Source organism: Antennarius striatus, chromosome 4 (assembly GCF_040054535.1).
Source record: "Antennarius striatus isolate MH-2024 chromosome 4, ASM4005453v1, whole genome shotgun sequence".
Classification (NCBI taxonomy): Eukaryota; Metazoa; Chordata; class Actinopteri; order Lophiiformes; family Antennariidae; genus Antennarius; species Antennarius striatus.
Window position 1 is genome coordinate 18,275,130 of NC_090779.1, and position 13,858 is coordinate 18,288,987.

The 13,858-nt window shown below is 40.2% G+C and overlaps 1 protein-coding gene across 2 annotated transcripts in view; it reads left to right on the forward strand.

Annotated features, from left to right (window-relative positions):
- cecr2 (CECR2 histone acetyl-lysine reader) overlaps positions 1-13,858 on the forward strand; it is a 40,842-nt gene that overhangs the window by 9,494 nt on the left and 17,490 nt on the right. For both annotated transcript variants that reach the window (XM_068314127.1, XM_068314128.1), the window contains exon 2: positions 13,314-13,408. In XM_068314127.1, the coding sequence (XP_068170228.1) occupies positions 13,314-13,408 (95 nt within the window). The remainder of the gene's footprint in view (positions 1-13,313; positions 13,409-13,858) is intronic.

Below are 13,858 nucleotides of genomic sequence, written 5' to 3' on the forward strand. Positions count from 1 at the left end.
TGGCCCCAGTTGTCCATGACAAGATTTGGAGGTGCAAGACTGGATATGTCAACACCCCACACTACTAGATAATGGGAAACTAACCCCGAGGACTGATCAGAAATCCAGATTTTTGGAAGGTGGTGGATTGGGATGAACCTGCCCAATTTTCTATTAGTGGGAACCTGGTTTCAATAGAATCCTCAGTTTTTGTTTCCCTGTCTGGTTTGCAACTTATCACTACTCTGCTCAGTGCTCTTTCAGTAAATGTGTCATTTATTTAGCTGCAGTATGGACATGCTATGTGGTTAGACACTGGCATTTAAAAGATGCCAGGGGTGTCTGGGATGAAATAGCCAATTGGAGGTATAGCGGCTGTGGGTCTTTTCACAAGACTTTTGACTTTATAACTCACTTTGTGAGTTATAAACTCACTTTGTGAGTTATAAAGTCATCTTTCCATTTATTTTCAAAATTTTATCCTAACTAGTTTACGCCTGCTTAGATTTCTTAGGGGTCCTTGAAAATTTGTGAATTTGACATGTTTCTTCTGATGTTGCTCCTCAAATGAATTGTTAGGGATTTCAATTGAAAAAATGCTCCATGCTAGAACAAAGCAGGCAGTTACATTGTTTCAAACTTTGTAAATAATTATCAGTTTGTATTTTGGATCATCCATATCATACCCACTAGACCAATCTGTATGAAAGTCAGATTTGAACACAATGCAAGAACTGCAGGCATTTGTCATTATATAATAATTTGTTCTCTAGGCTGAACACATAGTCAAACAACACATATATAGTAGTATCTCAAGATACTAGTTTAATCCGTTCCTCAACAGAGCTTGTCAAACAACATGTAATTGTTTGCTGAAATTATTTACTTATTACAGCTCTCAAGTGGTGTATCTGTAGTGTCCCATAAACATTTTTGTGACACAAGTTACTTAGTGCAATAGAATCCAGCATTTTCTCTGTTACTTGTGTTTTATGTTTACACATATGTGTTTTCACTAACTTTAAGGCTGCGATCTGCATTAATTATTTGCTTGTTCTCATTTCAAGTTTTTCTCACCGTGGACCCAACAGACTAAATTCTAAACATCTGTGTGTATGTACACCTGTGTGCATTAGATCAATGGGATGTCAACTGAAGCAGGGCACTCCATTTTATAAAGGAACTAGATTATGCAGTTCTATCAGATCTAGCTCTGGAATTACAATGGATCAGGCCTGTAAAGGGAGGCCTTTCCATTTTATCGCTCCCACAAAGCTGAAGAGCAAGCCCAAGCCAAAGGGTACCAAAGGGTATGAAGGGAGATAAGCTGCGTTCATGCAGAATTTTCATACTGGTAGATTTAGAAAGTGGACAGTGAGTGGACAATAGTAGCTAAAGCAAAGAAGAAAAAAATGGACTGAAAATGTCTTCAAATAGAGAGACAGAGAAAAGTTTGGGAGTTCCTTGTCATTCACTAGATCAGCTGTCATATAACAGGGAAGGTGATTCACTGTTTTGTCATGTTGATCCATTCTTCAAAAGGAGCCGTATATGTTAAGTCACACTGGCCCCCATAGCAATAACCATGATGCTTCCTGTTCTCATGGAACACTGATATGCACCTTAAAATCGTACAATGGAGTGCCATTCTGCTTTTTTTTGGTTCAGTATCAACAAACAAAGGCTTCATTGCTGTAGCAGTTGTGCTATTTGCGTGAAAGAGGCTCTAGTCACAGAAGGGAATTATCGTCCTTGTCCGTGCCCTTTTTCCAACACACATTTCTTCTCTGGTACCCCTTCATATAGCTCAGCCACCTGTCTCACCTGGCCCTCACATTGGCTGTGTAGTAACTCGAACATTAAATCTAACTTTACAAGTTGTGTAGTGTGTGGGACAAATATAATGTGTTCACTCTGTCTACAAGGTAAAGTTCAGTTATGTGAACCTTTAAGTTGTTCATCCTATTCTCATATCTTCATGAATAAATGCTGTCATTGCCTAAAGACTTTAATGTCTGAAATTGGTCAAAAACCTTGTTATGGCATGTATGGAGGATGCCATTTTTCACTCCGGATTAAAAAGACATGTTATAAATTAAGACGATGCAGACAAATTGGCAAACAAATTTTTGTTTTGGTGTCAGTCAGTTGTCTCTGGCAGCAACAAGATGTTGATGCTTTCCTCTGATGATGAGATGAACAGTACATCCTGAGGATGCGAGGGCGTTTTCCTGTGGTGTTATGGGTGTGTGTGCATGTTAGTCATGTGGCAGGAGGTGGTTGTGTGGGGGAGGAGGGTGTTGTCAGATGATGGCTCCTGAAGGAGCCATGTGTGAGATGAAAGTGGGAGGGGAGTGGGGAGGAAGAAATAAAGAAAGGCAAAGGAGAGGAAAAGAGGAGGCTTTACACAACAAACAGGCCTCCCTTCCCCCTCCAGTTAGCCATGCTCACGTCCTCCAACTGTTGGTGCTGTAGACCCCAGAGGAGCTGTTAACAGCAGTGGCATAGAAACGGTCTGCTGTCAGCACAGCCAGTGAGGCCAAACCCCTCTTGCACTTTGCCACAACCTTGGATCTGCTGATACAAATGCTACAACTATGTTTACCACAGCCCCATCTTTCTGTTCTAGTGTGCAACTTACATTAGCCCTGTGCACATTTTATGTTCCTTTTTTTTTTGTTTTGCTTATATTAATTGGGACACATGATGTGGTCATTGATGTCCACAGAGAAAAGTACATTTCAGTTTTACCTGAAATGTATCTCCTTTTAGATAGATAGATAGATACATGCAGTACATGCATTCAGTACATACACACAGTACTTACATACTTTATTAATCCCGGAGGAAATTGCACATATCCACTGCTCATGCATTACATAATGAATAAATACTGGATAAACACCAGGGGAAAAAAGAAACACTGACATTAGATAAGATTTTGTCCTATACTGGAATGAAATCCGTGTTTACATTAGCATCATTAAACCCTTTCATACTTCAGATGCATATATGATCACATCCAAGTGCGCTGAATGTACACTGGACCCATTTTTATGAGACATTTGTCACAGGTTCTCCAGTTATCATAAAGGTAGGACAAGAGAAGGAGAAAAGAGCTTTATGCATTATATGAAGTCCCCCAGCAATCAAGGCTTGGAAGAAGCGTTGACTGTTCCTTTAAAAAAAAGTGTATATCTGCAAGATGATCCTATAGGGAGCCTGATAACTGAATTCTCTGGTTCCCATGCTTCTTTTGGAGACACAAGTACAGTATGTGTCGTGGAAGTATTGAGTTCTGAATGAGACCTCCACTACTACTACTACTACTAACTTTTGAAGTTAAGAGTTTTGTATGTGAGCAGAAAAAATATAAATGCTCTTCTGAATTTCATAGGGAGCTAGCTCAGATAGGTCAATACAAGCAAGAAATTATGGCTTATTCTGGTTCTAGATGGTACACATGCAGCAGCAATATTTGTCAGCTGTCTTTAACGACTTATTAGGACAGCCTGATGATAAGTAATTATACCAATCCAGCCTGGAACTGTAGACACAGTATATGCCCTATTCTTCACATATTGTGCAAGTGAATAAAGGCAATCCCAGAAGTTTCTTTAATAATGGAGCTAAACATGGGATGACCTGGTGTCTCTTCCAGGATTTACACTGCTTCTTGTCTATAGCAAGCTGGAATAGGCTCCAGCAGACCCGTGACTGTCTAGATGAGATGATAATGATCATCTTGTCTACAATAAAATGTATGGTTGGATGGATAGAAGGGACTAAAGGACATACTTTGATCAAATTTACTTGAGAGATTTAAGCTGAAGGCCAAGTTATTTCTCAGAATAAATTACTCATCATAAAATTTTCCGTCATTTATTTTGTTCGTGCAAAAATGTATTTTCAGTTTATAATGCATGCAATTTCATTATGCATTTATCTTGATATTAAGGAACAGCCTATGTTTTTGAAGGACATTTACGTTTGTGCTGTTTGCCTGTTGAAAAGGTTTCCTCTTGACGTTACTGACAGAGCATAACAAAATATTGCTTTATTTAATCATTAAACGATATACACTGTGTTAGCTCTTGGTTCAATAGGCTATGTTCATTTTAATACGTTTTAATAAACATTGAACCAGTCCGGCCCTCGGCTTGTAGCAAATTAATTTTTTTGGCCCTCCGTGTATTTGACTTTGACACCCTTGCTCTTGGACTTGGTTATGCATGGAGGGTTCATTATTAACAAACTGGGATTAACATTGGCTTTATAAGGATGACTTATTCAAGGTTGGTGCAGTTCTGTTAATGACAACTATTCAGATCTTAATTGTAGCATGTGGTGGTAACTGATATCAAATAGAGCACTGCAAGCTAATAAGGCAGGAGCAAAGAAGAATCCTTCATGTGATTTCAAATAGTAGGTGATTTGTAACTTTGACCTTTGCTTTGTCCTCCAAGAGGCTACTGTTATGTAGAAAGAAAAGAAGAGAAAAGGAAGATTAGAAAGACATCAGGCATCTAGAACAAGAGTAAGGTTTTTGAAGAAGTTTGATAACATTTTAAGGGACTATAGTACGTATTGTCTTAGTAATGGCAGATTAATCAATACAGAAGTGCTGACTAAGGGTAAAATCTTTAGGCAATTTAGCTGTAATGGGGTCTAGGAAACTAGTTTTTGGTATGAACAATGGAAGATGAATATATGTGCTGTAATTAGTATTGTCAGAAGATAAAAGTTTTGCATTATTAAATGGTCTAGAATTAGGTAAGATAATCTGTTTAATATACGAAAGCTATTTGCTATCTATATATCTGCCAGTCACGTTCTACAGTGGGTACAGGTGATGACAAAGACCTAAACCATGTCAGTGCAAAAGGAAAGCACTAAGCAACACCTTCAGGTACCACCGACTAATGTTGCATACACCTCTGTTTATAAATGTTTACGCATAGATTTCATTTCAAGTTTTTGCAAAAAGAGATATTAAGTTAGCAAAGCCAAGGAAACCAAGTGGCCATCAGTGAAATGAATGATCACAACTGACAGCTGAATAGCAAGTGCAGATTCTTTCACTCTTTATGCACAAAAGAAGAAGAAGATATCAAGAGTCTGTGCAAGATCTCTGCTGATAAGTATTTTTTTTTCACCCATGATAAAATAACGAGGGTTTGACAAACAGATGCTGCACAACTGACTTACAACAAATTCTCTTCACAATACTTTTTTTTGTTTATATGAATCAAGACAACCTCGGAACTACATCACTCCAGTGTGTGATTTTGATTGTAATATTCTGCAAGTAGAAGAACTGTGATGTACACCACAGCAGTGAGTTGAGTTGTTACTTGTGAAGAATAGATAACATGGGAGAAAGGATTGACCTTTCCTGTTACATGATGGTTGATCTCATCCTCTTCTAATCAGAAGATTAAGGAGCTTCCAAACCTTGTGCAACCTCCGCAGTATGAAGAGATTTTTGGTTAATTTTTTTCTTTCACTTAGCCGCTTTCTGGTAGCTGTTTTTAAGATGCCATTTACCCATCATTTTTACTATTAATGGTAATTCTTTATGGTGTTTAACCATTCAATTACATTACAATATGCTCCAGATATCAATTTTTAAAAAACATTACTGTACTACATAGTGGTTTCCGCATGTTTTGTGTATCTGTGATTACTTTTCCATTTTTTCCCCAAGATGTCATGTGAACAGGACTTGGGCTTTCAAGTTTGAACCATACGCATTATACGTTGTCAAAACACCACAGCCCTGTCCTACCTTCTCACCTTGCATTTTCACAACTTCGTGGCGCCGCAACTACTTCCACTGCAGTTTTCTAAGACAAACATCATATACCCCAATTATGACTTCATTTAGTTTATACATTGTGCCAAAATAGAGGTGCACTAGGCTTTTTTGAAAATTTTGAACATAATGTAGCATTTTAGTCTGCTGCATATTCCCATTCCCACTCTGTCTATACCTAATTTTGGGAGAAACACTGCTAGTGACATTGACACAAAGTTCTTTCCTCAGGCCCCGTCCATACGATGATGGCTTTTTTTGAAAACACAACTTTTTGAAAATGCATCGAAAACGATTCGCGTCCACACGACAGCGTTTTCAAAAAAATCTCCGTCCACACGTAAATGCATCAGTGCATTTTCCAAGACGGCTATAAGCATGCCAAACCATGTGGTGGCAGTATTAAGTCAAATTTTATCCAATAGGAATCCTTTGTGTTTTGTTGTCACAACACACGGGCCCATAAATATGACGTCACAGAGGTTTTCGTCGCAGGCAAGACGTCAGCATTTTTAAAAAGTTGCAGATACACCGTCCACACGACAACGCAGACCCAGCGTTTTTTTTAAAAATTCACGTAGGCCAGCACTTTCAAAAAGTTGCGGTTTTTGTTCCGGATATCTGCGTTGTCGTGTGGATGGAAGGCGTAAACGCAACAAAAATTTGCGTTTTCAAAAAGTTCCGGTATCGTGTGGACGGGGCCTCAGTTACAGTAGAGCCAGAAACTGGCTGGAGTCAGGACAATGTGGAAAAGGGGAGAGGGGAGCGATAAGGTGGGGAGACAGAGTAAAAGATTGGGTAGGAGAGAGGAGTTAGGGTGTCTTCAAGGTAATGATACAATGTCTCGGTAGCGTTCATGGACTCTAGGCAACAGGACGGGATTGGTGGTGTATCCCAAAGAAGAAGAGGTTAAGCCAGAAGGAATGGCAGAAAGAAACATCAGGGAGTCGGGTGAAAGAAGTGGTAAATACCTTCATGGTGAATTGCTGATAGCGAGCATGGCCCACAGAGAGGCGGTGGTGATGACACCTTTTGACTAAGCATAGACTCCCCCTCTAGTTGTTGAGCCTGTGTATTTGAATATGAATAATATGCTTTCTTCGCTGCAGTAGCTATGTGATAAATTTTACAGTTTAGCTCTGATCCATTCTCTTTTATAGCTTATCACTTATCCAGCTGTCTTATCTTCAAGGAACAATGATCATCAATGTGAAGCAGCCATAGTACTGAAATATTTGTTCTGCTGACACACAGGTATGAATAAATATCAATTTAGGTGTGTTTTGTCTGCTGTTGTTTGTATTAAAGGTTGCTGGTTTTGTCCCTTGAGGGCATTAGTTTGATTGTTACTTTATGTGTATGCGCTTACACAGAGGTAATGTTCCCAAAGGACATGGCCAGCTGCAGTGCAACGTCCCTTGCAGCCCTTCATCAAACTGAGTATTTGTAGCACTGAGCCAAAGAGGCATTGGGTGGCCAGATTAATGGCTGAAGAAAGGGCACACACACCACATTAATTCCCCTTCCCTCTGCCATCTGAGATGCCGTGTGGCACTTCAAAGGTGAAGCAGGCTGGTGTTAATCCAGGGGCTGTGGGGTTGGAATAAGGGTGAATCCGCTCTGCTGTATGGCACTCAAATCCCTAGTGTTCTCCCAACCCTGGCCCCCAGCTTTTTCGAGCGGTGATCAAAGTGCTGTCTTTCTGATGGATAGGCTCACTCTGGCCCAGAAGCACCCTGACAGGGGACCACGAAGCATAGAAGGCATGACATACTGTAGGAGCTCTCTCTATACACATGTGCTTCTACACAGGGATAGAGACCCTCTCTTTAGTTTTGAATGATCAGACCTCATGTCCATGATTGGGTCTGCTGCTTTGTAGCATACATATGCAAAACAGCTGTAACAACATTGCCTGCTATAGAAACCTTTTTTTCCTCTCTTGTTATCAATTACAGTATCCACTATGTAATATCACAGTACTGACATGTCAACCAAATTTTTTTGGGGGGGAATGCACATTCCAAGTTCTTTGATACATTGGTTTTCACATTAGGTTGAGATAGTTTGGAATGTTTAGATCCAAAATAATTCTTGCACGGTTGTTCTATTGTGATACGACCAGTCTTAGTTCTGTCACTTTTCAAGGTGTACACAAGCAAGGGGACTTAACCAATGGTGGGCCAAACTATTTGTACCAACTAACCGTACCTACATCCAAATTCTATGTTTCCTAAATTTTTATGTGAATACAGATAGTCCTCAAGATGCAAATATTTGACTTACGAACATTTGGAGATATGAACAACCGCACAGTTATTACTGCAGTTCCCCTTTCTGCCACACCGAGCAGGACCACTGCGTACACACGCCTCTCCAACACTCATCTCCCCCATCTTGTTCTTATTACATCCCACTTTCAAAGCAGGTATGTTCTGTAATTGTCAGTGTTAGTGTGTTCGTCCGTCCGTCCGTTAGTTAGTCCACCAAATATCATTGCGAGCGTTGCTGATAGAAAGATGAAACAAAAAGCACATTACTCGGGCAGCAAAGGGGATGAAAATGGGATGATGACCTTGACCTTGAGAAAACTAGGTCAAGGTCGAATTTCAACTTTTGTACACTCAGGAACCAGATAAGATAAACGACGAGGGAGTAGGCCAGCGTGAGTAAGAGAGTAGATCAAAGCTAGTGCTTTGATCAATGACAGTAGGTCACAGCACCAGCTTTGATATTTGATCTATGCAAGTAGATCAGGGTAAAATTTTGAATTCAGGGGTGTCGCGGGATGTTGCAGTCTCTGACTGTCTTGGTTCTAGTTTGTTGTTGTCTCTGTGAGCATCTCATCTTGTCAGGCTTTGTAACCCCTTGGATACTTAACCATTTATTATAGATGATAAAGCAAAGGCTAGTGAAGATAATGGTAGTGGTGACAATCTCCAATGACAAATCTGCCTCCCATCAACAATAACACCCACCTCCCCCTCCCCTGATGGACAGAAAAAACTGGTTAAGAGTTCCTTGAAGCATTTTGTTCTTTTCTCCTCAAGGACTAGATTATAAGGAGCAATATCTTACCGTGCGTAAACTAGTCTGAGTTTGAAGCTATTGTGTGAATCACAAGCGACGCTGAATCGTAATTGGAACTATGCGTACGTAATTTAATGATATGAAATGATTTTATACTTATTTATTGTACAGTAGCATGATATTGTGTGCTTTTCCCGTGATATTACGATTCCAATGTTTGTGGCAGACAGACACAAAGCTGAGTGAAATGATGTAAACTTGACTTATTTTTCCATGTATTTTTTTCCCATTTTTGAAAACCGACGTATAATTGAGATTTACTTCTCGAAACAACCTCTACCTGTAAATTATTTCATTTATGTATTGTTTTTATGTCCTGTTATTGGTTCTGTTAAGGCTTAGGGAATAGCACCTTTGTATTTAGAGTACAGTGTTTTCCGCACTATAAGGCGCACCTAAAAGCCTAAAATTTTCTCATAAACCCGTAGTGCGCCTTATAATCCGGTGCATTTTATATATGGTTTAATATTCATATTAATATTGGTTAAAAACATGATTGCTGAAAAAAAGCCGGCAGTCTGGCCGCCAGTCATGCCGCACTCCGCCACCAGAGGAGCACCATCACAAGGCACTCGGGCCTATGCCCCCTAACAACGGCAGTCAAGGGGCGTCACCGAAGTCCCGGCTCTGACTGAGCTGCTCTCAGATGGTAAAGCAGAGTGTAGGAGCACCGGTGATTACGTAGCAAAACATAAGGAACTTTCAACAATTCTATTAATAAAATTTGACTGACTGACTGACTGATCTCAGTATTCTTTAACTATTTGGCATCGGAAATAACCCACTTTAAACTTAATTGGTCTTAAAAATGCCATTGTGCTGTCATCTGGAATCTAGTGACGGTCCATTAGTCTGTGGAAACACACGGAGAAACTGGCATAAAGGTGACCCTCAAAGCTGAACTTGCAGCCTTTTCTGAAATTTCAAGAGCAGAGTCACTGCCCTGCAGAGGTGCCGGGTGTGCTGCAATTGATTTGCAAATGTAGTTGATAGCTCTGGGCGGGCGGCGGAGGGGCACATTCAGGCTTGTGTATTCTGTCTGCAGCGACGTGCGGTGAGATTCACAGCGGTGAGACACCGACGTTAAAGTCAGTTCTAGGAGTAAAACAGCGTCATATTTGCCAGTAAATTAGCAGCCTGACATTAAAAACTAGTTAAAAAATTGTTTAGGACACACAGCAGCAAAAAGCTGCACCTCACCTCCGACTGGACTACCGATCGATCGAAACAATATTTAATTAATAAACGAAGACTTCGGAGCCTAAATATCTGCTTCGAACTTCGGATCAGGAAATAATCCGCTCTGTTCGCACTGACTGCACTCGTAATGAATTTAACCAGTTTTTAATGTCAGGTTTTTTAATATGCGGGTTGACTTCTTTCTAAGGCTCCGTCCACACGATAATGGATATTTTAAAAAGGCAACTTTTTAGTTGCGTTGTCCACACGACAACGCAGATATCCGGAACGAAAACGCAACTTTTTAAAAACATTGGCCGAGGTGGATTTTAAAAAAACGCTGGGTCTACGTTGTCGTGTGGACGGTGTATCTGCGACTTTTTAAAAACGCTGACGTCTTGCCTGCGATGAAAACCGCTGTGACGTCATATTTATGGGTGTGTTGTGACAACAAAACATGGAGGATTCTTATTGGATCAAATTTGACTCAATACTGCCACCACATGGTTTGGCATGGTTATAGCCGTCTTCAAAAACGCACTGGTGCGTTTATGTGTGGATGGAGATTTTTTTAAAAACACTGTCGTGTGGACGCGAATCGTTTTAAATGCATTTTTAAAAAGTTCCGTTTTAAAAAAAATCTGTCATCATGTGGACGGGGCATAAGATGACAGAGTGATCAAGTGATCAGGTTTCCTTGATGAGGCTCAGAATGGCTTATTGACATAACAATAGGGGCCCTTCAAAGGTAGTTATGAAGTCATGAATGCAATCATGACTGCCTGAGCAGCGCGGCTCTATCTAGTGGACGGATTGCGCAACTACAGCCGCTGCAGTTTATCAAATAAATTTTATTTATTTTTTATTGTGTGCGCCTTATAATCCGGTGCGCCTCATATGTGAAATAAATTATAAAACAAACAAATTATTGAGGGTGCGCCTTATAGTCCAGTGCGCCTTATAGTGCGGAAAATACTGCAACAACGCCATTTAAATGACCTCAGATGGTGATTATGGATTATTATAGATTATTATTTAATAAATAAAGACTTACGAATGTCTTAGCGTACGAACAACCTCTCGGAACCCATTGTATTTGTTGGTTGAGGACCCTCTGTTTATAAAAGCACAAACATTTCTACAATTTGCTATGTGATACAATGTGAGATGTCTTGCACCTCTTGTCCTGGTTTTCTCTCATATACATCTTTAATTTTTTTAAGATCCGATCTTCTGTTAAAGTGTTGTTGTTAACCCATGTCTGTTAGGCCTTTGGATTGTAATTAACCCATTAGAATCTGTGTCATTTGTGAACATTTATTTTCAGGCTTTTGAATAGGTGATTAGAAAATGCTCATAAAACTTAATGAACTGCTGCTCACTTGTCATGAAATACCGTAAATTTTATCTCCTGACATCAATCTCACTCTTCTGGCGTGTGTCTATGGTAGTACAAGTCAGAAGGAGCAGGTTGTCTTGACTTTACTGTTTGATTCTGTTTTAACCTCAAGCAGAAACACAAATCTTATCCTGTTTTTCAACTTATTTCCCAACCTCTTGTCTCTCCGCCCTGCACCTCCTCCTACTCTGTTTTTCATCGTACGGACTTGTTGGCTCCTATCTCCTGTCATTCTCCATGACTACGAGGTGTGTAAGCTGACCATTGGTGACCCCTGAGCTCACCAGGTTCCTGTAAAGAGAGACAGGCTGAGGAAATGAGTGATCAAACAGCAATTTAACATGCCTCCTCATCCTTGAGAAATCTTTTGATCGCTTTTTTCACATTGAATCTGCTGTTGTACTTTTGTGGATGTTTCTGAGGGAACGGCATCGCAAAACAGAGCTTCATCTTTTTGTTGGTAATGAGATAAAAGACAGGAGGGGTAGATTGTGGTCAGTCAGTAATGTTGGACTTCAGTCTGTAGGGGCTACTTTGCATCCTGCAAAAGGGGGCTTAAAGTGAAAAGAACACTTGGCTGGCAGAGCACTTTGCATTTGCATTTCTGCCCTCTCAGTCTCATGTTCCCCCTTCTCCCCACTTGCTCCTCTCCAAAGCTTTTAGCCCTTTTTACAGAGATCACAGAACAATGTCCCAATGAAGACCCTTCTTTATGCTGCCTTTGTTTACTCACATTGAACCAAAAAAGGAACAAAAACATCTAATGCCACCCTTGTGTGTAATTTTAGATTGTGCCCTGCAAATAATTAAAGGTATAATACCTTACTGGCGGTGTTGACTGGAACAGTTTATGTCCTAATTATTCAGTGTTATGGCCAAAACAATCAATTACCACCCATATTTTGAGTTTTGGTCTTATCCTTTGCTTATAGATTAAAGAGCTCTCTAAAATTTGTTTTCTCTCCAGTTTGGTGATCTTGTCACTTTGGTTTCTCAGCTTTTCGTATACCTCCAGCTATCTGCTGTCCACCATTATCTGCTTTTTGTAAATCATGAATTAATTGGTGTGAAAATGTCAGTGTTGTACTGCCTTGCAATCGGGCTCATTTTGAATCAGTGCAGATTTGTTGCTTTTACCCCCTCTCTTCCAGCTTAGAGGCAGAACAACAATGATAAAAATGGTGAGGTGCAACAATCCTGCCCTGGACAGAGTGCATAAAATTAAGCATCATGGGGAGAGCAGTGCATTTTGGGAAAGCATCCAGGGACCCGTTTCTCGGCTGGTCAGGAGAGGAGAGCAGGGGGCAAGCCTGTTTTGGAGCTCTAGGCCCCTGCTGCCTGCCATCTCTTCTCAGTACTTTCAGGTCTTTTAGACTTTGCTCTGCCTGTTACTGCTGCTTCATAAAACCTGAATGGCTTACACACAATGCCAGGCAGGAGAGAGGTCATGGCTGAACTTGAACCTGGGTTCTAGCTAAACAACCACTGGCAAACCAAGAAGCTCTAGTCAGAAAAATCGCAAATTCCAACCATCCCTCCTACTGTCTTACACATATATCCCCACATGTGCAAAGAACTTCACAAATATTTGTTTTTTATGCAACATTGCGCGACCAAAGTGTTTTTTTCCCCACTTGTATAATTACTCTGTTTTGATGAAAATATTACCTTCACTTTGCTTCTTCTCTTTAGCCTCATTTCCATGCTGGAACTTTTCTAGTTCCAGCATGGAGCCTGTTCTAGCAACATTTAGGAATATAATGTGCCATATATATTACCTATTCACTAGTATCTTGTCTGTTATGGAAAAATGCACAGATATTACATATTATGTCCTTTGCTTGTGTCCAGGAACTGGAGACAGCCCTATCAGTGCAGGATTTGGACTTCCTTGGTGACCTGATTGCTTGTCTGTTGCAGGGATGCTACCAGCGCAATGACATCACGTAAGTATAGACCAAAAAGAAATCTGATATTAGCCAAATTAAAGAGCTGAACAAGGTTTTGCTTTGTGGTCCAAGAATTCCCTGTAAACTGTTTATGTTTAAAAGGTTTAAGACACTGAAGTCTAGTCTTATGAAGTCATACAATTTAATCTAAACAAACATGTATCAATGCCATCTGGGGACAAGGTGTCGGTCTTTACCTTGTGGAACAGTGGAACCATGTCCTGCAATAAAAAAAAAAAAGGGGAAACCTAGCGGTAAATAATTGTTAATCTTTTCCTTTTTTTTGTAAGTGGTTGCCTGAATGAAACTAGTATTTCAACCTCCAAACTATTCATAGACCCCAGGAGCCTTTATGGGAAGTATGAGTCACCTGCACAATGACGCGCAAGGAGTCCCATTTACTCACCATTTGGTGAATGGGCCTGTGGTGAAATCACACTCTACTGC